The sequence below is a fragment of the Anticarsia gemmatalis genome, chromosome 1 (genome assembly GCF_050436995.1).
Source record: "Anticarsia gemmatalis isolate Benzon Research Colony breed Stoneville strain chromosome 1, ilAntGemm2 primary, whole genome shotgun sequence".
In the NCBI taxonomy this organism is placed as follows: Eukaryota; Metazoa; Arthropoda; class Insecta; order Lepidoptera; family Erebidae; genus Anticarsia; species Anticarsia gemmatalis.
In genome coordinates, this window is record NC_134745.1 from 5138149 (window position 1) to 5161005 (window position 22857).

The 22857-nt window shown below is 36.8% G+C and overlaps 5 protein-coding genes across 6 annotated transcripts; 1 reads left to right on the plus strand and 4 right to left on the minus strand.

Annotated features, from left to right (window-relative positions):
• The first annotated feature begins 297 nt into the window (after positions 1 to 297).
• Positions 298 to 6361, plus strand: LOC142972840 (sodium-coupled monocarboxylate transporter 1-like). The gene is made up of 13 exons (XM_076114185.1): positions 298 to 674; positions 859 to 1018; positions 1116 to 1181; positions 1255 to 1306; positions 1414 to 1481; positions 1562 to 1716; positions 1967 to 2107; positions 2380 to 2598; positions 2906 to 3045; positions 3599 to 3726; positions 4204 to 4382; positions 5314 to 5476; positions 6034 to 6361. The coding sequence occupies exons 1-13, from the start codon at positions 463 to 465 to the stop codon at positions 6160 to 6162; spliced, it is 1812 nt and encodes a 603-aa protein (XP_075970300.1). The 5' UTR covers positions 298 to 462; the 3' UTR covers positions 6163 to 6361.
• Positions 6362 to 6441: 80 nt separating this feature from the next.
• LOC142987857 (lipase member H-A-like) lies at positions 6442 to 8007 on the minus strand. 2 transcript variants are annotated; one of them, XM_076136831.1, is made up of 5 exons: positions 7959 to 8007; positions 7693 to 7879; positions 7215 to 7609; positions 6755 to 7091; positions 6442 to 6584 (listed from the first exon to the last, which is right to left on the minus strand). In XM_076136831.1, exons 1-5 carry the CDS (start codon positions 7993 to 7995, stop codon positions 6539 to 6541), a joined length of 1002 nt encoding a protein of 333 aa, XP_075992946.1. In that variant the 5' UTR covers positions 7996 to 8007; the 3' UTR covers positions 6442 to 6538. The 2 variants fall into 2 exon arrangements, with proteins under 2 accessions (XP_075992946.1, XP_075969131.1); XM_076113016.1 differs by having other exon boundaries at positions 7693 to 7876; positions 7959 to 8004.
• A 2145-nt stretch (positions 8008 to 10152) lies between these two features.
• Positions 10153 to 12180, minus strand: LOC142972212 (pancreatic lipase-related protein 2-like). The gene is made up of 5 exons (XM_076113145.1): positions 12136 to 12180; positions 11872 to 12058; positions 11393 to 11787; positions 10745 to 11081; positions 10153 to 10265 (listed from the first exon to the last, which is right to left on the minus strand). Exons 1-5 carry the CDS (start codon positions 12170 to 12172, stop codon positions 10220 to 10222), a joined length of 1002 nt encoding a protein of 333 aa, XP_075969260.1. The 5' UTR covers positions 12173 to 12180; the 3' UTR covers positions 10153 to 10219.
• A 4192-nt stretch (positions 12181 to 16372) lies between these two features.
• LOC142972872 (pancreatic lipase-related protein 2-like) lies at positions 16373 to 18164 on the minus strand. The gene is made up of 5 exons (XM_076114253.1): positions 18042 to 18164; positions 17686 to 17899; positions 17210 to 17604; positions 16764 to 17100; positions 16373 to 16491 (listed from the first exon to the last, which is right to left on the minus strand). Exons 1-5 carry the CDS (start codon positions 18076 to 18078, stop codon positions 16446 to 16448), a joined length of 1029 nt encoding a protein of 342 aa, XP_075970368.1. The 5' UTR covers positions 18079 to 18164; the 3' UTR covers positions 16373 to 16445.
• A 2687-nt stretch (positions 18165 to 20851) lies between these two features.
• Positions 20852 to 22842, minus strand: LOC142972878 (pancreatic lipase-related protein 2-like). Its single transcript, XM_076114267.1, has 5 exons — positions 22726 to 22842; positions 22072 to 22258; positions 21596 to 21990; positions 21136 to 21472; positions 20852 to 20985 (listed from the first exon to the last, which is right to left on the minus strand). The coding sequence occupies exons 1-5, from the start codon at positions 22760 to 22762 to the stop codon at positions 20940 to 20942; spliced, it is 1002 nt and encodes a 333-aa protein (XP_075970382.1). The 5' UTR covers positions 22763 to 22842; the 3' UTR covers positions 20852 to 20939.
• Positions 22843 to 22857: the final 15 nt, after the last annotated feature.

The window sequence follows — 22857 nt, forward strand, 5'->3', positions numbered from 1 at the left end:
CGAACAAACATAGAATGAGACGATCTTGTCGGTTTAACTAATGGGTAGATTGGCGAGCGTATCCTTATCCCTGAAAACCCCTCAATAATACTTGTAGATACTACTCATCCGTAGAAGTCAATGTGGCAAGAAACATACTGGTACGTATAAACGAGAAAATCTACACAAGTATAAGATCCTTACAACAACAAGATCCCTCTGAAGGTCTATTTTAAACTGCCGAAGGAAATGATCAATTGTAACAAAAATAGCTTGAGAGCAATTTGAGAAAATCGCGGGCGGCAATTGTAAAATGACTAGAGGATTCATTCACACGTCGACATTGATACTTGTCTTTACGGATTGTCACAGTGATCTTGAAAGAATAATCAAAATGCGAATCTCTACAACGAAATAGTTTTAAATTCTGAAGTAGTGATGGATAAATATTAATGATCGAATTAATTTAAACGTCCTTAAACAATGTCTGAAGAGAAGTTAAACGTGTCAGCCGTAAGGCTTTCTTACCAACACTTCACATGGTTTGATTATTTGTTATTTTTATTTATGTTGGCGATATGCAGTGGAATTGGTGTTTATTTTGGTTTTGTGAAGAAACAGAAGTCAACTCAAGATTATTTGATGGGTGGAAGAAATATGAAGTTAATGCCAGTATGCTTCTCTTTGGTCGCAAGGTAAAGAATCAGAAATATTTTTGCTGTATTATATTTGAGACTTTATACCGAGAAGAGGATAGAGACGGGTGTTGGTAAAAATATTCCTTTTCAATATACTTACTATCAACACTGGCTTCTAGTTTAACTATTTCTAAGATGATCCATTTTAAAGTAAATGTATAATTATTGAATTTCTTTCCAGCTTTATTTCAGGTATATCTCTTCTAGGAATTCCATCTGAGCTGTACATTTACGGCACTTCATATTTATTTGTGATGGTTGGTGCTATGTTCATGTCTATAATAATATCATATACTTTTATACCGATATTATACGACTTAAAATTAACTTCTGCTTATGAGGTAATTACAATTTGTTTACGTTTATTTGTATTTTCGCCGCAGCTTTCCTTTTTTAGATAATTAAAATATTAAGTTACATTTTTTTTTCTATTTTTAGTATTTGGAGCTTCGTTACGACAAACGTTTAAGGGTGTTCGGGTCCGTCATATTTAGTGTATATTTAGTGAGTATTCTCAAAAACATATTTTAGAGTCGTTAGTCGTTAACGTTACTGATGCAATAATTTGCAATTTCAGATGGCATGGCTGCCTATTGTTATATACGTGCCAGCCTTAGCTTTCAATCAAGGTGAGTATAAAGACTGATATTTGTTTCTCATATTACATTAGTGATATATAATCTTATTGATTTATAAAAACTCCTATTGACTTGATAAATTGTATTCCATATTACAGTAACTGGAGCTAATATCCACATAACTACGCCGATTGTTTGTCTAGTGTGCATATTTTACACTTCCCTTGTAAGTAAGACCTTTAACAACTCTAAATCATGGTTTTTTTTTATATTATCAAACTTTCTAGAAATGTCATATGTTTTCAGGGTGGTTTAAAAGCGGTGGTATGGACGGACGTCATTCAAACCATAGTAATGATAGGTTCAATGTTAATAGTAATTGTAAAAGGAACGCTCATGGTGGGCGGCTTCGGAGAAGTAGTCAAATTGAACTGGCAGACTGATCGATTGGAATTTCCACCGTAACTATATTTGTTTCAGTATATAGTATAAAGTAAAGTTGCCTCCCGCATTTTTCCCTGTGTTTAAAACCACGAAACGGATTTTGATGCAGTTTTTTTTTTATAGATATGGTGATTCAAGAGGATGTCTAATGTGTAAAAGTTTTTTGTAAACCGGGCAAAGTCGTGGAGAGGCGCTAGTTAAAAAAAAAATGTCTGTTGCATTTCACAGGACTATTTTTGAAATTCAATGTAAAACTTTATTTTTTAGTATGGAGCTGGACTTCACTGAACGACATTCAATATGGTCTGTAACAGTCGGTGCTACCTTTTACTGGATCGGTAACATTGCTGTAAATCAATCGATGCTGCAGAGATTTCTATCACTACCCGAATTGAAATCATCGAAAAGGTCTAAATCTCTTTTAAAAATGGCTTAAGTCATAACTTTTAAACTCTGGAGTTGCATGTTTAATGTAAAATAGAATACGGGAATTAACGCGAACACGCATTCCCGGCAGCCTGCGACCATGGCGAGTGCAACCTGCGCCGAAACGTTACGCATTTTAAGGTAAAATGCGTGTTTGCGTTAATTGGCGTATTCTATTATATATGTACATATGGCTTAAGTCAGTTGCTTAAAAAGTTTTTGGGAATATTTAGAAAGTTTGTTTTTATTTGCAGGGCTGTTTGGGGCTTTTTAGGTGGAATAATAGTTATAGTTTGTATCTGTGCATACACCGGGCTGGTAGCATTTGCCCGGTACTACACATGCGATCCTTTGAATTCAAAGCTGGCTATGGCGAATGATCAACTATTGCCGTTATTAGTTATGGACGTTCTAGGCGACTGGAACGGGATGCCAGGTATATTCGTAGCTGGAGTTTTTAGTGCTGCTCTAAGGTGAGAAATTAATTGTTTTAAGCTGTTACAATATTTGTAGATAGAATGACTGGCTATGATCTATAGTCAGAAATACATTGATAAATCTCGAATTAAAGCTCGATTCTTTATCACTATTGACTATTTTAGTAGTACATTTTTAATGTCCAACTCTCGATACTCAACAGTACCAAATGTAGAGAATCGCGCTATAGGTAAGCCTTTGCAAATTCAATGACAAACACTTTTGATAACACATATTCATCATGATAGTTACTTAGTCAGATTGACTTGATTATAATCATGCGTTGTTTTTTATTGTTTTCAGTTCCTTATCAACAGGGCTTAATTCCATGGCAGCTGTGGTATTGGAAGACTTTTGGAAGCCGTTTTTCAAAGAGCTTAGTCACAGACAGACTCAGATATTGATCCGAGCTGTCGTAGTCATTCTTGGTGTCATTTGTGTTGGTATGCATTATACATTTACATACGTTTACTTATTTATTCAACTGTCGCCAACTTTAGAATGGAGGAATCATTTTTCTTCTCTAGTGCCGATGTCACATGCGACGATGTGACAAAGAAGTCAAAACTCAAAAACTCAAAAGTCAAAACTTCTTTGTCATTCCTCTTGTCCACCCGATTTCTTATTTCCTTCTTTGTCCTCGAAGGCCATAGTGTGTTTTAGTTGACAACTTTAAAAGAGCAACTTTGACAGAATCATACGCATAATGGCTATTCAATTCACATTTTACCAAGTCTTTAACTACCTAGACTACAATCCCTCATCAGGTATAATGAAGTTAAAACATATTCTACAAGATACATTGTCAATATACACTATTTGTCAACTGAGATACACAATAGCCATACTGATATTCTGTCATATTTTGGAGAAGTTATGCTTTAAAAATTCCGCAGCTATGGCGTAATTATAATAATACATATTGTCTAAGTGACAAATTGCTTAAGTGCATATGGTATGATATGATATGTCACTTATTAATTTATTTAATTTTAGGTTTAGTGTATGTAGTAGAGATGTTGGGATCTGTTCTTCAGTTAACAATGAGTCTATCATCAGCGTCAATGGGACCACTTGCTGGAGTATTTCTTATGGGAATGTTCCTACCTTTTATTGATTCTACGGTTTGTACTACCTTAATGACTAGTTAATCAGTTTTTATTATCCTTTAAAATAGAAAAATATTCACACTACACCAACATAATATTCTAAAACATTTTTTGCTACAAAATATAAATATTAATTTACTATTAAATTAATCTATACTTATATTATAAAGCTGTAGAGTTTGCTTGTTTGTTTGTTTGAACGCGAATCGAAAAAACGAATCTCAGGATATATTGGTTCGAATTGAAAAATTCTAAGCTATATAACATCATCCTATGGCCATTAGGAGAGGAGTAGCAACGAAAAATGTTACAAAAATGGGGAAAATTATGACCCATTCTCTCTCATGTGACGCAAGCGACGTTGCGCGGGTCAGCTAGTACGACATAAACACACGTTTTTAACCGACTTGATACTTGTTACAGTACAATGTACGTTTATTTATATTTTCATAAGGCGATCTAACAAATGGCATCTTTATAATTTTTTTTCAGAGTGCCTTGAGTGGTGGTGTAGTAGGTTTAACATCGGCATGGTGGATAGCATTGCACTCACAAGTAGCTCAGGCCCAAGGACTTATGAAGTTTGAACAAAAATTGAGGTTCACCGACAATTGCACCTACACGTTCGAGGAATCAGACGAAGTACTTTTAGAAAATAGTGATTTTGACAGGTATACATTTTCTCTGATACCCTTCATTTCAGAACTAAAATTCGGATCTATTTCTTCTGATAATTCAGAATTCAATAACATATAATAAGCATTAATCGGAACACAAAATTATACGAAACAATGAACTGTATCGCGATTCTATACTCATGGAACCATCGAGAGTTTAACATTTGAAATGTACTGCCATAATAGTTCCTACGGAGCTCAGTAGAGGCGCTGATCAGATTTTCGTGCAAAATTTATCGATTGCTAGCCGGTTGTCGGTAGTCGATAGTGGTAGAGAATCGAGCTACTGCTATGCATAATTAACGTAATAAGTTCACATTGTTAATCTCATTATGTATATGATAATGTATTCTTATTTCTTATTCTTATTATATATGGTGTATAATGTGATTAACAACCAAGACAAGATTGTTTTGAAAATGATAGCATCAGTTGTCACGGTTGAACGTTTATCGTGATTAATGATTAATGTAATCACAGGATATAATAATCAAAACCTGACGAAGGGACAGGTTTTTTTTGATAATAAGCATTAAAACCTGAAGAGGTACGATTACGACTTTAATCAGTAGTTACCTAATAAATACCCTTTAATCTACGAATCGCCTCATGTCATATCATAGATAAAACAAGTACGCTGGTTACAGTCGGTACTATCGACTGTCGAGAATTTGAAATGTACTGAACAATTCGTTCCTATGGTGCCCGTTAGGGGCGCTGATCAGGTTTTCATTTAAAATGTATCTATAGCTAGCCGATTATCGATATTACTGGTGCAAAATAGAGGATCTAGCATTCTAGTTTTTGCTTGAGTACAACGCTGGCTTCTTATCTATAAAATATTATTCTATAGTTATTAAAATAGACACGTTTTATGTTTTTATATACTTTTGGCCATTTTAACATTTATATTTGTTGATTTCAGTAAAGTACCATATTTGTACCGCATTTCATACTTGTGGTTCACGGCAATAGGATGTCTTGTCACCATCAGTGTCGCTTGTTTCGCCAGCTTGAGGGGAACAAAGGCTCACCGTGATCATCGACTATTTGCACCTTTTCTAAGAAAGTGGTTGAAGAAGGATAAAGTAAGTTTTGATCGGAATTTTCATTTATTTAGCTAACAACAGCCACACGGATCAATCTCCATGGTTAAGTCACGCTGCCGAGGTTGTTCAGTCGATGGGTGACCATCTTCAACATATCGAGTTCTTCCGTGTTTCGAAAGACACTATAATAGGGGGTAATTTTTCAAAGATTTTTGACAGTAGTTAGTCTGACAACCCGTTACACTGAAGGTATAAGGTGTTAGAACCCAGACAACTGGGTTGTGGTGGTCTAATAGGCAGTAGTTTCTTGTAAAATACTGGTATCTAGCTGTACCCGGTGAGACTGGAAGTCGACTCCAGCATAGTTTGAAAAAGGCTGAGATGATGATGATGTTGAGCTACAATACATATGAGAATAAAAGTGCAAAAAACGAAATTCCATATTTTAAGTTAAATTTGTTCGTCAGTCAGGTGTTAGGGTAAAGGGGGATAAAAAGAAGCTACATTACGAACACACAATTTGGAACACCGAAGAGCTGCATTTTTATAAAAGTTAAAAACTCTTCTGACAATTTTTTATCATGCTCTTCTTTCAGGTTCATCCAATATATTTAAAAGAAGTAGAGCAAGAAGAGGTACCGAGGCAATGGAAGAATCAAATGGAGATAAACAGTCATAAACTAATAAGACTTAATGATTTAGAAACAGTTCACGGGGTTCAATGATTTGTGATGAAATTAAGAATTTCAACTGTCTTATTAAAGACGAAATTTTCGCATTTTTAGCTATCAGAACAAGGCTAGGCGGACATAGGCTAGTATAGGCACTATAAATCCAACAATGTGAGACTATTTATAAACGAGTTTTTTTAGGAAAAAATTAACGAACAAGCGGATGTTGAAACAATAAAATTTTTTTCTCCAATATTTGTTTTACTTCACTATGATGTTATTGAGATTCTTTAGGGTTGAAAAACATAGGGCCACATAAATAACAGACAATAATATTAGTAAATTATATATATTTCAGTAATTTGCATAGTCAGTAAGTGGAAATCAAAGAGGCTTTGAGTTAGAATTCAATCTTGAATCTAGGATATTTTTAGAAAGGCCAAGCGCGACCAGTTCTTAGGCCGTAGAGACCGCTTCTGAAAATAAATAATTATACATTCAATATATGCTCAACGACCAAACAATAACAGTGAGACTGTGGTGGATTTACTTCTTTATACTTATCTTAAGAGTAGGCGTTTTATATTTGTGTACTTGTACGCAGTAATTAAGATAGTCTGTAGCATAAATAATTTAAAAAACTTACCCTCTCTTGTTGATGACAGCGTTGCCCATGACTAAATTATTACCGTTGCAATTGCCGAGCTCTGCGTCCCAAATTGTGTTGCAGCGCCTACCGACAAAGCGGTTGGGATGGCGGACTGAGGAGGCGAACAAATCAGTAGACCGTCCGTGGGAACATTCACTAGCTAAGCAGCCAGGCTGAGGGTTCTTGCCACCGTTGGGGTAGAAATCAGCGTCTCCGACAGGGGTGAAGATACCGAGGAGATGACCATCAGTGTGGATAGCTTCGACGTATTGACCATTACTTCTGGCGAGACGATTGCCGTTGTTACCCCATAAAGGACCAGCCGGGTCCAGTCCTACAGAAGGTGAAAACTGCTTAAGATTTATTTATTACGAAGATGTCTCATTGTTAAACAAAACTTAAATAAATTTTAGCAGTTTCATGGTCCATATAATAATTTCGAAAAAATATTGTTTACCGGTAATACGAGCAGGACGGTTGCCTGTGCGTCGTCCAGCGTTACCGACGACGTGAGCGCCCAAACTGAATCCAACCAAGTGAACCTGGTTCCAGTTACCACCAGCAGTGTTGATGAGCCAAGTGAGGAAGTTACCAAGGTGTTCACCAACATTCGGAACACCAGCGGCGGCGGTGTTATAGTGTTGACTAGCGAGAGCGCGCCAGTCAACGACGATAACATTACAATCCTGAACTGCCAGGAATGCAGATGTAATTGCGGAATTCATGGGTGTGTTGCCGTTGTTTCTCCATCCGTGGACGATCACTTTTAAGGGACGGCTACCGAGGTAGTTGGAGCCCCAGATGGTGTTTGGCTGATTGATGCGGATTATTTGAGCGCTCGTCGGATTTCTCCTGCACACATAAAATATTCATATAAGTTTGGTTGATGTAAAAACTTTCTAATTGATATTTTTGTATTTCATCCTCTAACAAACCTGGTGAAGAGCCAGTATTGGTTGTTGGCACCATTTCTAGAGTTAAGTAATGCTTCGTCTACAGGTTCGTGCAGGTCTACAAGTACTGGTTTGCCCTCACCGTCAGGCATCCAAATGTAGCGGCTTTCTCCCTCCACATAGTGACTGTTATCCCCTGGGATAGCGGGGATAGCGTGGCTAGCGCCTACTTAAACACAAGATTTAGAAAACGTGAATTTATATTTCTGAAAATAATGATCAATAAAAGTTATATCTGAGTAACTTACTCGCTACGAAGGCACATAACACTAACAGGAACTTCATGGTTAAACACAAAGGAAGCTTTGATTAATTTGCTGTCTCATTCTCGGGTTTATATTGCAATTGTTATCTCGTAAGTACGTGTAAATCTTGTTGAAAATCAAATATTTGCGTGATAATATTCTATTATTAACCTCCTGTAACTAGTACTATCATTTTAATATCTGTCTCTGCAGGAGCCTCACGTGTCACAATGAAAAAGATTTTGGCGGCGGCGGCGGCGCCTTGTTTCTTTTGTTCTTGTGAATATTTTGTAGCAGTTGAATTGCCTTTTTGGATTAACAAATAGACAATTCGACTGTATTTTTGTAATGTCTGGAAGATATTAATTCATTATGGACATTTTCATAAAAAACAATTAAGCCGTCGAGCGGTATGAACTTTATACAGAGACAAAGTGTTTTTTTTTATTAATGTGTTTTTCCAGTGAGTTAAAGCAATCGGCTGTTAGGCGATACAAATTTTGGGGCTTCAGCTAGTGTTATATACAAACATTAGCTGACCTCGCAAACTTCGATACACCTAACAGCTGATTTTTAAGAAATAAAAAATAATTAATAAATCTTTTTTTCCAAATATAATAAAAAAAGAATTAGAGAAATCGGTCCAGTCGTTCACGCGTGATAGCGTGGCCAAGGAAAATAGAGATTAATTTTTATAAAATTTTATTTATTATATACTTATTTTTTGCATAGAAAACGAGAAGTCCGATTATGATAGTAATTTAGTAATCAATTGCTTTGAAATTTAAAAAATATTGTAAAATCCCAGTTAGAAAAAAATTGCACCACACGCAAAATAAAAGATCTCGCACCCTATGATTCTGCATAAGTACAAAGCTGGTTTAGCCTTAGTTAGCGTAGAATTAATACAGCACTTTATACTTATTCAAATATAGTTTCCGTTTTAAGAACTTTTTATGTACGTTGTAAGTTTCACATTTATATTTGTTGATTTTATTAAAGTGCCATATATTTGTTCCGATTCAGGTACGGCCTTTGTACCTAATAAATAAAAAATGTCCCGTCTAATCATTTTTTTTAAAACTTTAGCATTTTTCTATCATACTCTTTTTACAGGTACACATACTTATATTTTTATACTTTTTTTTGACCTTTTTTTTTAAGTAAATTAAGCCAAACAAAAATAATGACAATTATCGATAGAGCAATAGTAAGTATGGCAATAAAGTAGTAGGATCGCTTTGACCCAAGTTATACAAGATTGAAGATTAATTTTTTTTAAACAATTTTTCATTTCTGGAAGTGTTGAGAAAAATAAAATAATGACTTGATTGATATTGCTAGAATTAACTATCTGAAGCCATTGTCATTGTGAAGCGGTTGCTTTGAAGTTGATTTAAAAGGTCGTGCCACACGTATTAACTCGGAAAGGGACCGTCACCGTATCAACTCATCAGTATCATATCGCACACCTAGATCTAATAGGAGTTAACTCATAAAAGCAGGTTTTTCAGAAAAGACAAAAAACTGATTACAGGGTCCCCGAGCTCTGCAGGACATTTCTGAATTGATCAATACTTTTTATATACAGATAGGAAAATGACGATAAGGGAATTCCGTTCTTGCCGTGATGTCAGTGCTACTAGCAATGAGCCTGTTTTGACGGCGGGGAGTGGGGGCAACGTCGTTCAACAAAATGGGCTTAGAGAGATATTGACATTATTCACCTGGCGGTGAATGTCAATATCATTGAATCTGTGTTATTGGTTGGTAGGTAATAAGTTATAGAATTCGATGGTATAGATAACTCAAAATCTATTTTTTTTTCAGTTAACTCCCTTTAGATTTAGGTGTGCGATATTACGTATTAAATTTCACACTTATCGGAATCGTAATGTGAACGCCTCGCCTCGGGACGAGCTCACACATGAATGATCACCTTTCGCATCTTAAGTTATTAGAACAAGACTAGAGGGCCATAGACAGACTCCTATAAAACCAGCCGCAGCTGTTCATTTAACTGTGATTAATTTAGGAAAAATTATCGAATTACAAAATGTTAAAACAACAAAACCATATTCCCCGATATCTGTTTTACTTAATTTTACTTCAATGATGTTATTGAGATTTTCTGGGGTTGAAACAACATTTGTCATATAAATTACAAACAATAATATTAGTAAATAAAATTTATTTTAGTAATTTCCATGGCCAGTTAGTAGAAATCAATGATGTTTTGAGTTAGAATTCAATCCAGGGTATACTTAAAAAGGCCAATACCTGTTAGTGTGCAGGCCAAAGAGACCGCTCCTGAAAATAAACATTTTTTTACAATAAGTGCCATTACCTTTCTATTGAATTGTAACCGATCTTACAAACCAATTTTAAAGTTTGTGGAATTGAATACCAGCTCAAAAGTAGCAAAAGAAAATTAGCATCTCATTTGATCCAAAGAATATCATGGCAGTTTTTTGTATACAGTTTATAAACGGTCTAAATGCTGTTATCGTGGATCTCTTCCGTGAAAAAGAATAGTTCCCGAAAATAGTTTACATTTATGCAGTCATGATAGTGCTATCGTCTGAAAATGTAAAAAAAACGCATACAGTACAATATTCAAAAGTATTTGCGAAATAGCACAGTGAATCGCACTTGATAACCGTAAAAAAATGCAAAATACCTTCCCCATTCTGAGAGAATACCCTAGCCTAACAGTGGAGCGGCAATGGATTAAAATTTTATTTTATGTACTTGTTAGTGTACAGTATACGTAATTTAAAAAAACTTACCCTCTCTTGTTGATGACAGCGTTGCCCATGACAAAAGTATTACCATTGCAATTGCCAAGCTCTGCGTCCCAAATAGTGTTGCAGCGCCTACCGACAAAGCGGTTGGGATGGTGAACTGAGGAGGCGAACAATTCAGTGGCGCGTCCGTGTGAACAAAGACTTGTAAAGCAGCCAGGCTGAGGGTTCTTGCCACCGTTAGGGTAGAAATCAGCATCTCCGACAGGAATGAAGATACCGAGGAGGTGACCATCAGTGTGGATGGCTTCTACATATTGACCATTACCTCTGGAGAGGCGATTGGCGCTGTTAGCCCATCCAGGACGTGCTGGGTCCAGTCCTACAGAAAGGTGAAAATTGTTTGAGATAGATAAAAAAAAGGTAAAATACATTGTAGCAGCTTGTATAAAAAGATCTTGTAAATCAATACATACATATAAAATTCTTCCGTTATAAGTCAATAATGAACGCACAGCTGAAACTACTGAGTGTAGAAAGTTGAAATTTGGCATGAAGATTCCTCGGAAGCGTAGAAGAGCACTAATAGACGATTTTTGGAAATGTGGAAAGAAGTGGGTAAAATTTTACACGGGCAAAGCCGCGGGCGGCAAGTTAGTCCATAAATAAAGTATTTGCAAAAGATTTTTTTACCAGTAATACGAGCGGGACGGTTGCCAGTCCGTCTACCAGCGTTACCGACGACGTGAGCTCCCAAACTGAAGCCAACCAAGTGAACCTGGTTCCAGTTACCACCAGCAGTGTTGAAGAGCCATGTGAGGAAGGTACCAAGGTGTTCACCAACATTAGGTGTACCAGCGGCAGCGGTACTGTAAGCGGTATTAGCGAGCGCGCCCCAGTCAACAACTATAACATTACAATCCTGAACTGCCAGGAAAGCAGCTGTGATGAGAGGATTCATGGGTGTGTGTCCGTTGTTGTTCAATCCGTGGACGATCACTTTTAAGGGACGGCTACCGAGATAGTTGGAGCCCCAGATGGTGTTTGGCTGATTGATGCGGATTACTTGAGCGTTTCTCGGGTTTCTCCTGCACACATGAAATATTCATAAGTTTGATAGATGTAAATTAAGCTTTCTAATTGGTTGTTACGTTTTTTATCCTCTAACAAACCTGGTGAAGAGCCAGTATTGGTTGTTGGCACCATTTCTAGTCTTTAGTAACTCCTCGTCTACAGGTTCGTGCAGGTCTACAAGTACTGGTTTGCCCTCACCGTCTGGCATCCAGATGTAGCGGCTTTCTCCCTCCACATAGTGACTGTTATCCCCTGGAATAGCGGGGATAGCGTTGCTTGCGCCTACTAAAACGTAGAATTTAGAAAATATGAATTCATATTGCTAAAAATAATGTTTAAAAAAAATTATCTGATTGACTTACTCGCTACGAAGGCACATAACACTAACAGAAGCTTCATGGTTGAATACAAAGGAAGCTTTGACTAATTTGCTGTCTCATTTTCCGGTTTATATTGCAAGTGTTATCTCATAAGTACGTTTAAATCTTGTTGAAAATCAATATTTCCGCTTGATAATAACCTTGTTAAGCCTCTACTATTGCTAGATATCATTTTAATCTTTGTCTTCGCAGGAGACTTACGTGTGAAAATGAAAAAGTTTTTGGGAGGGGCGCCTTCTTTTTTTGTCCTTTTAAATATTTTTAAACAATACAAATAGAAGTTCTACTATATTATTTTACTTTTCTGGGATATATTAAGTCTGTAACCCGAATTTTCGTCAAAATTATGATTGATAAGAGTGTTTTTTATTTTTAGAAATACCTAGTGTAGTTTTTAGTATTATGCCGAGTAAGACAAGATGGCGGTCGAAGATTATGGTACGTATTTCTCAACACCCGTAAATGCATCACCTATATAGAAGAGAATCTGAACAATTCAGTTTAAACCGACTGTAAGTGTAACGATATGGGGTATTAAGTACTTACTAAAATGTTATTTTGTAAACAATATGCTTTATAGTCTCCAGCAAGATATTTAATCTCGGGTGGGAGTTCTTATTTATTGCGATAAAATTATGACCCCGTCATTGTCTTTATTATGAGTTGTGATTTTATGCTGCTACATTATTATAAAAAAGGACAAAATCGCGTTTTGGGTTAATACAGGAATATTCCGAGACATTATTTTATACAGTGCCTCGGGTTAGATTTCGGGTCGGGCAAAGTGTAGATATTAAAATATTTCTCAATATTGTGTTTGAATAATAAAATGAATTGAATAACATACTGAAGCCCTGTAATTGGCTTCTTTATATTATTCCATTGTCATTATTTTGTTTAGTTAATTGTAAGTTCAAGTAATTCATAGAATCATTAAATAAATTAGCCAGGAGTTTGTGTGTGTGAGTGAGTGCAACGTGTTTGGTGTATGGTATATTTGAGCCTTAGTAGGTTGGTAGTGCACGCGACTGCATTTCTAGAGGTCTCGCGTACGAGTCCCGGGTCGGGCTTAAAGACTTTTCTGAGTTTCCTGTTTAAAAAAACTCTTAAAGATTGCCCGGAGTTAGAAAGTTCAGGTCGTAGACCTCCGTGCCTCGGAGAACACATAAGCCCGTCGGTCCTGCGCCTGACCTCTTCTTGGTCGTTTTCTTCGTCCCTCCGGATTATAAGAGTAAAAGAATAGAGTGCACCTGTGTATTGTGCACACGCTTGGTCACTGTAAACAAAGTGATGCACAGTTTTCAATTAAACTGGCCACCGTAGCCGAAATCGGCCAGGACGACATTGTTATCAGGCGTACCCGCTATAATATGGGACTAACATTATAAATGACGAACCGTGGATGTATTCCGTACACCTCTGCCTACATTATGGGTATAACAGGCGTGATGTACGTAATTGTTCTTTAACCTAATAGTGTCTTCGCAGCTATTAGGTCGGGAAAAAGTCTTTTCGCATTATAGTATGTATGAACTTGTAATAAAATCTTTTCTCTACCCAAAAAAGTTCGATATTTGGGTACCTCACGAGCTCACTGAAAGAAACCTAATGAACCGTATACTCATTTGAGATTCTTGAAACCAAAGAGATTTTTTTACAAGTTCATACATACTATAATGCGAAAAGACTTTTTCCCCGACCTAATATTTTATTTGCAACCAAACAAATCTTAAGGAGTTTATTTATAGAACCTAAGCGTGTGCAAAATACACGGTTATCTGTATGCGTATCACGTATCTCAGTTGACAACCAATGTACGTCAATAGATGGCGACTATTCAGTACACTGCTGCTTAGTTTGACTGCCTCCGTGGCACAATGGCTTAGGTCGCCTCGCCGCACCCCCATCATCATTGCCCTGGTTGTACCTTTTGTCCGTTGTTTGTAAAAGTCCCCGTGACTCAAGAGGCACCCATAACCAGTTGCGCTCACCGGTCGGTAAACGATCTATGGGTTAAGCAATCGTTGTCGCGGTCATTCCATAGATGGGTGACCGCATTTGAACTGAGCGTCTCCGTGCTTCGGAGGGCACGTAAAAAGTCGGTGTCGGTTGTTATTCGTGGCTAGTTGCACTCACCGGTCGGTAAACGATCAGTGGGTTAAGCAACCTTGGCGCGGTCATTTCTTAGATGGGTGGCCGCATAGTGGTATTTGAACTGAGCGTCTCCGTGCTTCGGAGGGCACGTAAAAAGTCGGTCCCGGTTGTTATCAATAAGATAACAGTCGTTAAGCCATGTCAAAGGCCTTCGGGCGGCTTGAACAACTTTGACATTAGGTTGACCACTGACCATACGACAAATGAAAATGGTTGTTATTTACTCCGATAACAATCGTTAAGCCACGTCAAAAGCCTTCGGGCGGCTTGAACAACTTTGACACTAGGTTGACCTATAAGTATATATATGTTACTGTAAAAGCCCGAACTGTGGTAAATCCTAGGATTTTCCGGTAAAACCTAAGATTTACCAACTCTCAATGGTAAAAGTCCGAACAATTCTTTTATTTCGAACTTTTACCACTATTCACTTGATAGATCTTAGGATTTACATAATCACACGGTAAAAGTTGATAAAGTCATATCATAACGTGTTATGAAGAAGGAATTTTGGGCAAACCGATATGGGTAGGTTAGGTCAGAGGCCTTCGTGGTTATTTTTTTTTAAACCACCCAGAAGGAGGAGCCCCGCGAAGCGGGGCTCCGGAGACATCTCGACATCATCAAGTTAATAGAGGTAAAAGTTCGAAATAAAAGTATTGTTCGGGCTTTTACCATTGAGAGTTGGTAAATCTTAGGTTTTACCGGAAAATCTTAGGATATACCACAGTTCGGGCTTTTACAGTAACATATATAATAAAAAACATAGTAAGTGTCAAAATCAAAATCAAAATCAAAATCAAATCATTTATTCATTTAGGTCAAATATTGACACTTATGATAGTCGTTACAATTACTGAATCTACCACTAGCTCGGAAAGGGGGTAGAGCCTTATGAGAAGAGCTAGCGAGAAACTCACGGCCACTCTTTTCAATCGCCAAAAAGTTTTACAATGTGGTTGATACAATAATTGATCATGCGAGGAGCTGCCAACAATCAGCGATATAGACTAAACGTCAATTAAGTTAAATGAACATAGCTAGGTTATTTATTAGTCTCTGATCATACCGTATGTTGGGAGCACCTACTAGCATGTGATAATAAGAATATGGGCAGCAAGTGAGCACACTGGTTGTGAACATTATAAAAGAAAAAGTGACAGTTTTATGAATAACATCAAATTGTACGTAACATCACCTATTTGCATCATTAATTGCCCATATTTTACAATATTTAGACCTACTGCTACTGAGTTTATACAATTTATAGCAAGGTTCCCTAATTTCAAAGAATCCTTATCAAGCGAGCGACTAATCCTAAGAGCTATTGTCGTTTAGATACTCATCAATTCTGTAATAAGCTTTCCTAACGAGATGTTCCTTAACAGCAACTTTGAATTTTGGCAGGGGCAAATCCATGATGTGCTTTGGAAGCTTGTTGAAGAAACGAATGCCGAGACCTACAAACGAATTGTGCACCTTGTGTAAACGATGATGGGGACCTACTAATACGTCAATCACTATGATCTATCTATATACTAACAATGTAAATCATAGTGGCTTGGTTGTCAACTGAGATACGTTAAAGCCCATCATTTTCATAGCCCGCTGTGACGTAACAGAGAACCGCCAAAGCGGCATTGTTGCCCGTCCCGAGATTCGACCCCTAGACCCTTGCGCAGCATTAGCATTTGATACTACCATTGAGCCAGTCAGTGCTGAAGACCTATGCTTAAAAAATAACACTCCATGTGAAAGTACCTAACATCAAATCGATAGCATTACGCGTTGGTGAACATTTTATAAATTACATGCAATACAATGATATTTCACTTGAAAAAACTGCTATAGTTTCTTTTTAGAGTGGCAAGTCACTATTTGCACTATAATAATATAAATATAATTCTGAAATTATAATATAAATATAATTCTGATTACATTAAATTATCATCCTTCTATTTTAAATACGGCTTTAAGCTTTGTGTTCACAGTTGTCATGCTTTTTACTTGATTTACTAAAATTTCGTTTTACAGTGTTTTTGGTTAGGAGAAACAAAACAAAAAGTTGTAAAGAAATATAATTTATTGTATTAACCGGATAAAAAGATCAATTAACAAATTTTGAGTGCATATCTCCCTTAGAAAGGCCAGGAAGAACCGGTCCTGAGTCCGAAAAGACCGCGACTGAAAAGAAAAATAAATGTGTTAGTTAGTTCAATGATCGCGAGCAGCGTACTTTTATAAAGTCTCTCTAGTTACAATTTACTACAGACATAATTTGTTTGTTACAATTGTTTAGGCTACGGACATAAATATCACATTATTACGCCGATCATAAAGCTGTCTTACACTAGCATAAAGATGTCTTAGTAGCATTTTTAAAAAGACAATCTCAGAAGAAAACTTCTTGCTGAAGAGCAGTTTTTTCGCGTTTAATCAAATGTGTGTAATCTTACCCTCTCTTGCCGATGTTAGAGTTGCCCATGACCAAAGTGCCACCATTGCAATTGCCAAGCTCTGCGTCCCAAATGTTGTTGCACTGTCTACCGACGAAGCGGTTGGGGTTGCGGACGGAGGAAGCGAACAAATCAGTGGACCGTCCGTGAGAGCAAGTGCTAATTAAGCAGCCAGGCTGAGGGTTCTTTCCACCGTTGGGGTAGAAATCAGCATCTCCGACAGGGTTGAAGATACCGAGGAGATGACCATCGGTGTGGATGGCCTCGACGTATTGACCATTGTTTCCATTGAGGGCGTTAGAGTTACTTCCCCAACGAGGACCAGCCGGGTCCAGTCCTATAAGAAAAAGTAGAATAGTTTATTTATGGTATGTATATATTAAAGAAGGACCAAGTAATGACTTTTGTCATAAAAAGAAAAAGAATAACTGAGAAACTATATTTACCAGTAATACGAGCGGGGCGGTTACCAGCCTCACGACCAGCGTTACCGACGACGTGAGCTCCCAAACTGAATCCAACCAAGTGAACCTGGTTCCAGTTACCACCACCGGTGTTGATGAGCCAAGTGAGGAATTTACCGAGGTGTTCACCAACATTAGGAACACCATTGGCAGCGGTATTATAAGCACTATTGGCAAGAGCGCGCCAGTCAACTACAATAACGTTACAATCTTGAACTGCCAGGAAAGCAGATGTAATTGTAGGATTCATAGCAGTGTTGCCGTTGTTGTTCCATCCGTGGACAATCACTTTCAGAGGACGGTTGCGTTGGTAGTTGGAGCTTGTGATGGTGTCAGCTTCATTGTGGCGAATAATTTGAGCGTTATTCGGATTTCTCCTGCAAATTTATAATGCACGTATAAGTCATCATAACACTAATTTTTGTTTCCACTATTTTCTTACACTAGGCTACACAAACCTGGTGAAAAGCCAATATTGGTTGTTGGCACCATTTCTAGAGTCCAGGACTGACTCGTCTACAGGTTCGTCCAAGTCTACAAGTACTGGGTTGCCTTCAGCATCGGGCATCCAGACGTAGCGGCTTTCTCCCTCCACATAGTGACTGTTGTCCCCGGGGATAGTGGGGATGGCCTCATCGCTTGGGCCAGCAGGGATAACGTGGCTAGCGCTAACTAAAACAAAACCAAATGTTTCTATTGCTCTGAAGAAAAAAACCTCTTCAGTACACAGTTACAGTTACACGAAATTACATTTTCCGTTCACTTTAAATTTCTACATGTTATGACGGCTAGGTATTTAATATGATTCACTTACGCGCTAGTAAACCACAGAGCACAACTAGAAGTTTCATGGTATAGTCCAGCGGTGGCTATGTCTCACTTTCGATGTCAGTGAAACGTTTATATTGTCTATGTTATCTGTAAGCAGCTGTGAATCCTTTGCAAAATCAATCGATGAGCTTGATAATAGCTTGTTATTATCATATATCACTATCATTAGATTTTTTGACATAAGTTTTATAAGATTAGTGGCGTCCAGGTAACCGAAAATCGTAATTAAAGCCTAATTCAGCAATATATACATTGAGTGCTGGCAAATCTCACACACCTCCAAATGAAAGAACGTTTTTAATGCATATTATCTCTTTACGTATATGCCAATGATAATATAATAATTATATGGTATACTAATGTAATGTTAGCAGCTCCACGCATGATCAATTATAGATTAAATTTTAAATTTTGCGATTGAAAAGAGTGGCCATGAGTTTTTGTTTGCTCTTCTCATAAGGCTCTACCCCTTTTCCGAGCTAGTGGTAGATTCAGTAAATGTAACGACTACTATAAGTGTCAATTATATTTGACCCAAATTAATAAATGCAGATCATTTATTAATTTTGGTTGCCCTTTAGATTTATAGTGGGCTATATCTAAAAAATGAAAAGTGGAAGAAGGTATTAATAAAATAAATGAATTAAGTTAAATTGGTTAAAATTCTGCTCACCAATAAACAATAATATTATTTTACGAACAATAAAATAATATGCTAGAATACTTATTTTTGAAGACGCGGGAAAATGAAAGTCAGTCGTGTGTACCCCACTTTATTTGTAATTGGTCAATATCTCTGCAATTTCATCTTCAGTATGAGATTAATTGTTGAGCATGATTTAATAGACATTAAAGATAAACATCAATCATAATTACTTGATTCGTGTTTTAAAAACAACAACCCAGTGGTCGATAATAAGATAAGCTCAAAATATAAATTTAATTGATCAATGCACATCTGTTTCGCGCGTTGAGGATTCGCTTACATCAACTCGCTTTTACAAACGAAAATTTGCAGTCACTTTTATTTTTATGTTCAACTTTTTATTTAATGAAATGTTTCATATTTTTTACATACAATAATATTATGTTATATGTACAAAATATGAAACTTTTATGGCTTTTTAACTTCATTTTTCTTAAGTTATTTGGATTTAATAAAATGCCAAAAGCTATTTGAACTAGAATAAATTGTCATGAAAAACATTCTATGTTTAATGCTTGTTTTTGAAAGCCTGTAAAGAGTCCACTGTAATATTTTTTTTTTTTAGAGAACTATTTCCCGGATCTATAGTAAAATAACATGAGAATCCAGTTTTAACAGAATATTTTGTTGGCTAGTGCATTTTTATGTGTAATAATATAGCTAAATATTTACGGGAAGCTAACTCGTCTTGTGATTGTTAGGTGAGTACGAAGAATTAATAATAATATTAAACGCTTCTTCGCTTGTACATGTCCAGTTCATTAAATGGTAAATTAATCTCAGAAGTTTATTTGGAGACATTATTACTCTTTCTTTATTTCGGCTTTATCCCACGTTGGGTAGGGTCGGATCAACATAATTTCGTTCTAAAAACATGCTGCAAGCAAATTTGGTTGTCCTAATATGCCCATTGCCTGCTAACGGATATTTGTGCACGTTCTAAAACTATCATTTTATTTATTTGCTTGATCATGCATCAGCATTAGTCGGATAATAAATTAATTGAGTTGAGAGGTCAGATATCCGTAAAATTCTGGTAGTAAAATGTCCGACGCCCATCAATCATTTCAGTTAATTATTTATTTCATTTAAAGAAATTAGTTGAGTAAGGAGCCAGTACCTCCCTCTCTTTCCACACTAAACGCACATGGTTTTCAATTTTCTAACCACGTGAATATTGATCAGTAATTAAGATGGGAGTGCATGAGTGCATTGGTGATTTATTCATTGAGCCACCCAGTACCAAAGACCTATGTTTAAAAAATAACACTCCATGTGAAAGTACCTAACATCAAATCAATAGCATTACGCGTTGGTGAACATTTTATAAATTGCATGCAATGCAATAATTTCACTTGAAAAAACTGCTATAGTTTCTTTTGAGAGTGGCAAGTCACTATTTGCACTATAATAATAATATGCTAATTCTATAATAATATATATAAAAGAAAGTGGTGTTAGTGATACAATTTATAACTTAAGAACGGCTAAACAGATTGGGTTGAAAATTGGTAGAGGGGTAGCTTAGATCCAGGAGACGGTAACTTAGGTCCGGGTGACGGACAGAGGATACTTTTTATCCCGCTCGACCGTGTTAAAAGTGAAAGTGCGAAAAGGTTTTTATTGGAAGAAAAAAAAGCTTGAGCGGAGCTGCGCGGGTCAGCTAGTACATATAATTATAAAAGATACACTGTGCTTATACTTGTTTTTGAATTTTATCACAATTTTGCTTCTATGATATTAGAATTTTTATTCCTATATTTATTTTACGTGAGCATAAATAACAGTATGAAACATATCTTTGAGGTATTCATCCTTAATACAAAATTTAAAACCCATAAAAAAATTATGTTTGTTAAAGTGAAACACAGAAATATCGGCCATAAAAAAGTTTTTTTAACCATAGCACTTATATGTAAGACCAGTTTATATGTATAGGAAGAGATTGCAAGTATTTGAAATGGCCGAGCAGGTAATTAGTGTGCCTCGTGTTAAATTTGTCTTTTTCTAATTTATTATGTTATACAGTCACACTGTAGATTATTAATATAATGGTATGGTAATAAAAGAAAATGCTTATTATAAGTAAAGTGTATTCATATAAAAATAGTTTAAAAACGGACGAATTTATTAATAACATAATTTACGAAATAGTGTCCCCATCAGATGCTTTCTTTAGAAAGGCCAGGAAGAACCAGTCCTGAGGCCGAAGAGGCCGCGCCTAGAAACGAAGAAAAACATTAAATATAAACAAAGAATATATTTATGACCAGACTTGTCATAAACATTCTTTTCAGTTAGTGATAATGTGACAACAATAATGAGATTATTATCTTTGAATACTTCATTAAATATTTGTTTGAAATCATACCCTCTCTTGCTGATGACAGCGTTGCCCATGACCAAAGTGCCACCATTGCAATTGCCGAGCTCTGCGTCCCAAATGTTGTTGCACTGTCTACCGACGAAGCGGTTAGGATTGCGGACGGAGGAAGCGAACAAATCAGTAGACCGTCCGTGAGAGCAAGTGCTAATTAAGCAGCCAGGCTGAGGGTTCTTTCCACCGTTGGGGTAGAAATCAGCGTCTCCGACAGGGTTGAAGATACCGAGGAGATGACCATCGGTGTGGATGGCTTCGACGTATTGGCCATTGTTTCTGTTGAGGGCGTTAGAGTTGCCACCCCATAGAGGACCAGCCGGGTCCAATCCTGTAATACGGTTAGACAAGCTGTTTAGTAATCAGAAAACACGTTCAATTAATGACGTAAATCAAAATTATTATCAACTTTAGTACTGTATGACTTGGGACCATTTTGAAGAATGTTATTTACCAGTGATACGAGCGGGACGATTGCCGGTTTGTCTTCCAGCGTTACCGACGACGTGAGCGCCCAAACTGAATCCAACCAAGTGAACCTGGTTCCAGTTACCACCAGCAGTGTTGATGAGCCACGTGAGGAAGTTTCCAAGGTGCTGACCAATACCAGGGACACCAGCGGCAGCGGTGTTGTAGTTGCCATTAGCAAGAGCGCGCCAATCAACTACGATAACATTACAATCCTGAACTGCCAGGAAAGCAGATGTAATTGTGGGATTCATAGCAGTATTGCCGTTGTTATTCCAGCCGTGTACGATCACTTTCAATGGACGGCTTCCGAGGTAGTTGGAGCCCCAGATGGTGTTAGGCTGGTTGATGCGAATAACTTGAGCGTTATTTGGATTTCTCCTGCACACATTGAATATTCATGTGAGTTAAATGAATGAATTAGTTCCAAAATTTTTATTTTCTTAACTAATATATACAAACCTGGTGAAAAGCCAGTATTGGTTGTTGGCACCATTTCTAGAGTTAAGTAATGCTTCGTCTACAGGTTCGTGCAGGTCTACAAGTACTGGTTTGCCCTCACCATCTGGCATCCAGACGTAGCGGCTTTCTCCCTCCACATAGTGACTATTGTCCCCGGGGACAGTAGGGATAACGTGGCTGGCGCAAACTATAGGTGGAAACAAGATTTAGGTACTTATTTATTTATTATTATTATTTCATATAATAGCATTATGTTATCACACGGGTTTAGATTTATTTAAAAGAAAACTAAGACAATATTCAATCAGAATGTAAATTTCTATATCTGTTATTAGTTACTCGATTAATGATAGTACTATAATCGGAATGGTATAGAATTTGAGACTCTTTAGGACATCACTAAATACCTACGTCAATCGTCAAGCTGTCAAAAGACTGATAATATAATGGGCAGAGTGTAAATAGATTTTTAATTGTCATTGGAACTGGCAGATAGCTAGTATTTAATCTGTGTTCACATGTAATTACTAATACCCTTATTGTTTTTCCACGCGGTTGAAGTTGCGGACCAAAGTAAATATTCATTTTATAAGGAAATTTTCAAGATTTGATTAATATAAGAATTATGATGTAAGTTAAATAAGAAATACTTACGTGCCACGAAAGCACATAGCACTACCAGTAGCTTCATGATTGAGTCCAAAGGTGGCTTTGATTAATTTGTCTGCAATCCTAAGATTTATATTTTGTTGTTATCTTTGAGTAGGTGTAAACATTGAGCGAAAT

Excerpts from the sequence above, each read along its gene's own strand:
- LOC142972878 (XM_076114267.1), bottom strand. The coding sequence starts at position 22,762 with ATGAAGCTACTGGTAGTGCTATGTGCTTTCGTGGCAC. Across the intron at positions 21,473-21,595 it reads TCGTCCCGCTCGTATCACTG|GATTGGACCCGGCTGGTCCT; the intron begins GTAAATAACATT and ends ACCGTATTACAG. Across the intron at positions 20,986-21,135 it reads GCTGTCATCAGCAAGAGAGG|GCGCGGCCTCTTCGGCCTCA; the intron begins GTATGATTTCAA and ends CTTCGTTTCTAG.
- LOC142972872 (XM_076114253.1), bottom strand. The coding sequence starts at position 18,078 with ATGAAACTTCTAGTTGTGCTCTGTGGTTTACTAGCGC. Across the intron at positions 17,900-18,041 it reads GCTCTGTGGTTTACTAGCGC|TTAGCGCTAGCCACGTTATC; the intron begins GTAAGTGAATCA and ends GTTTTGTTTTAG. Across the intron at positions 16,492-16,763 it reads TCTAACATCGGCAAGAGAGG|TCGCGGTCTTTTCGGACTCA; the intron begins GTAAGATTACAC and ends TTTTCTTTTCAG.
- LOC142972212 (XM_076113145.1), bottom strand. The coding sequence starts at position 12,172 with ATGAAGCTTCTGTTAGTGTTATGTGCCTTCGTAGCGA. Across the intron at positions 12,059-12,135 it reads GTTATGTGCCTTCGTAGCGA|TAGGCGCAAGCAACGCTATC; the intron begins GTAAGTCAATCA and ends TCTACGTTTTAG. Across the intron at positions 11,788-11,871 it reads CAATACTGGCTCTTCACCAG|GAGAAACCCGAGAAACGCTC; the intron begins GTTTGTTAGAGG and ends TCATGTGTGCAG.
- LOC142987857 (XM_076136831.1), bottom strand. The coding sequence starts at position 7,995 with ATGAAGTTCCTGTTAGTGTTATGTGCCTTCGTAGCGA. Across the intron at positions 7,880-7,958 it reads GTTATGTGCCTTCGTAGCGA|TAGGCGCTAGCCACGCTATC; the intron begins GTAAGTTACTCA and ends CTTGTGTTTAAG. Across the intron at positions 7,610-7,692 it reads CAATACTGGCTCTTCACCAG|GAGAAATCCGACGAGCGCTC; the intron begins GTTTGTTAGAGG and ends TTATGTGTGCAG.
- LOC142972840 (XM_076114185.1), top strand. The coding sequence starts at position 463 with ATGTCTGAAGAGAAGTTAAACGTGTCAGCCGTAAGGCTTTCTTACCAA. Across the intron at positions 1,019-1,115 it reads AATTAACTTCTGCTTATGAG|TATTTGGAGCTTCGTTACGA; the intron begins GTAATTACAATT and ends TTCTATTTTTAG. Across the intron at positions 1,307-1,413 it reads AGCCTTAGCTTTCAATCAAG|TAACTGGAGCTAATATCCAC; the intron begins GTGAGTATAAAG and ends TCCATATTACAG.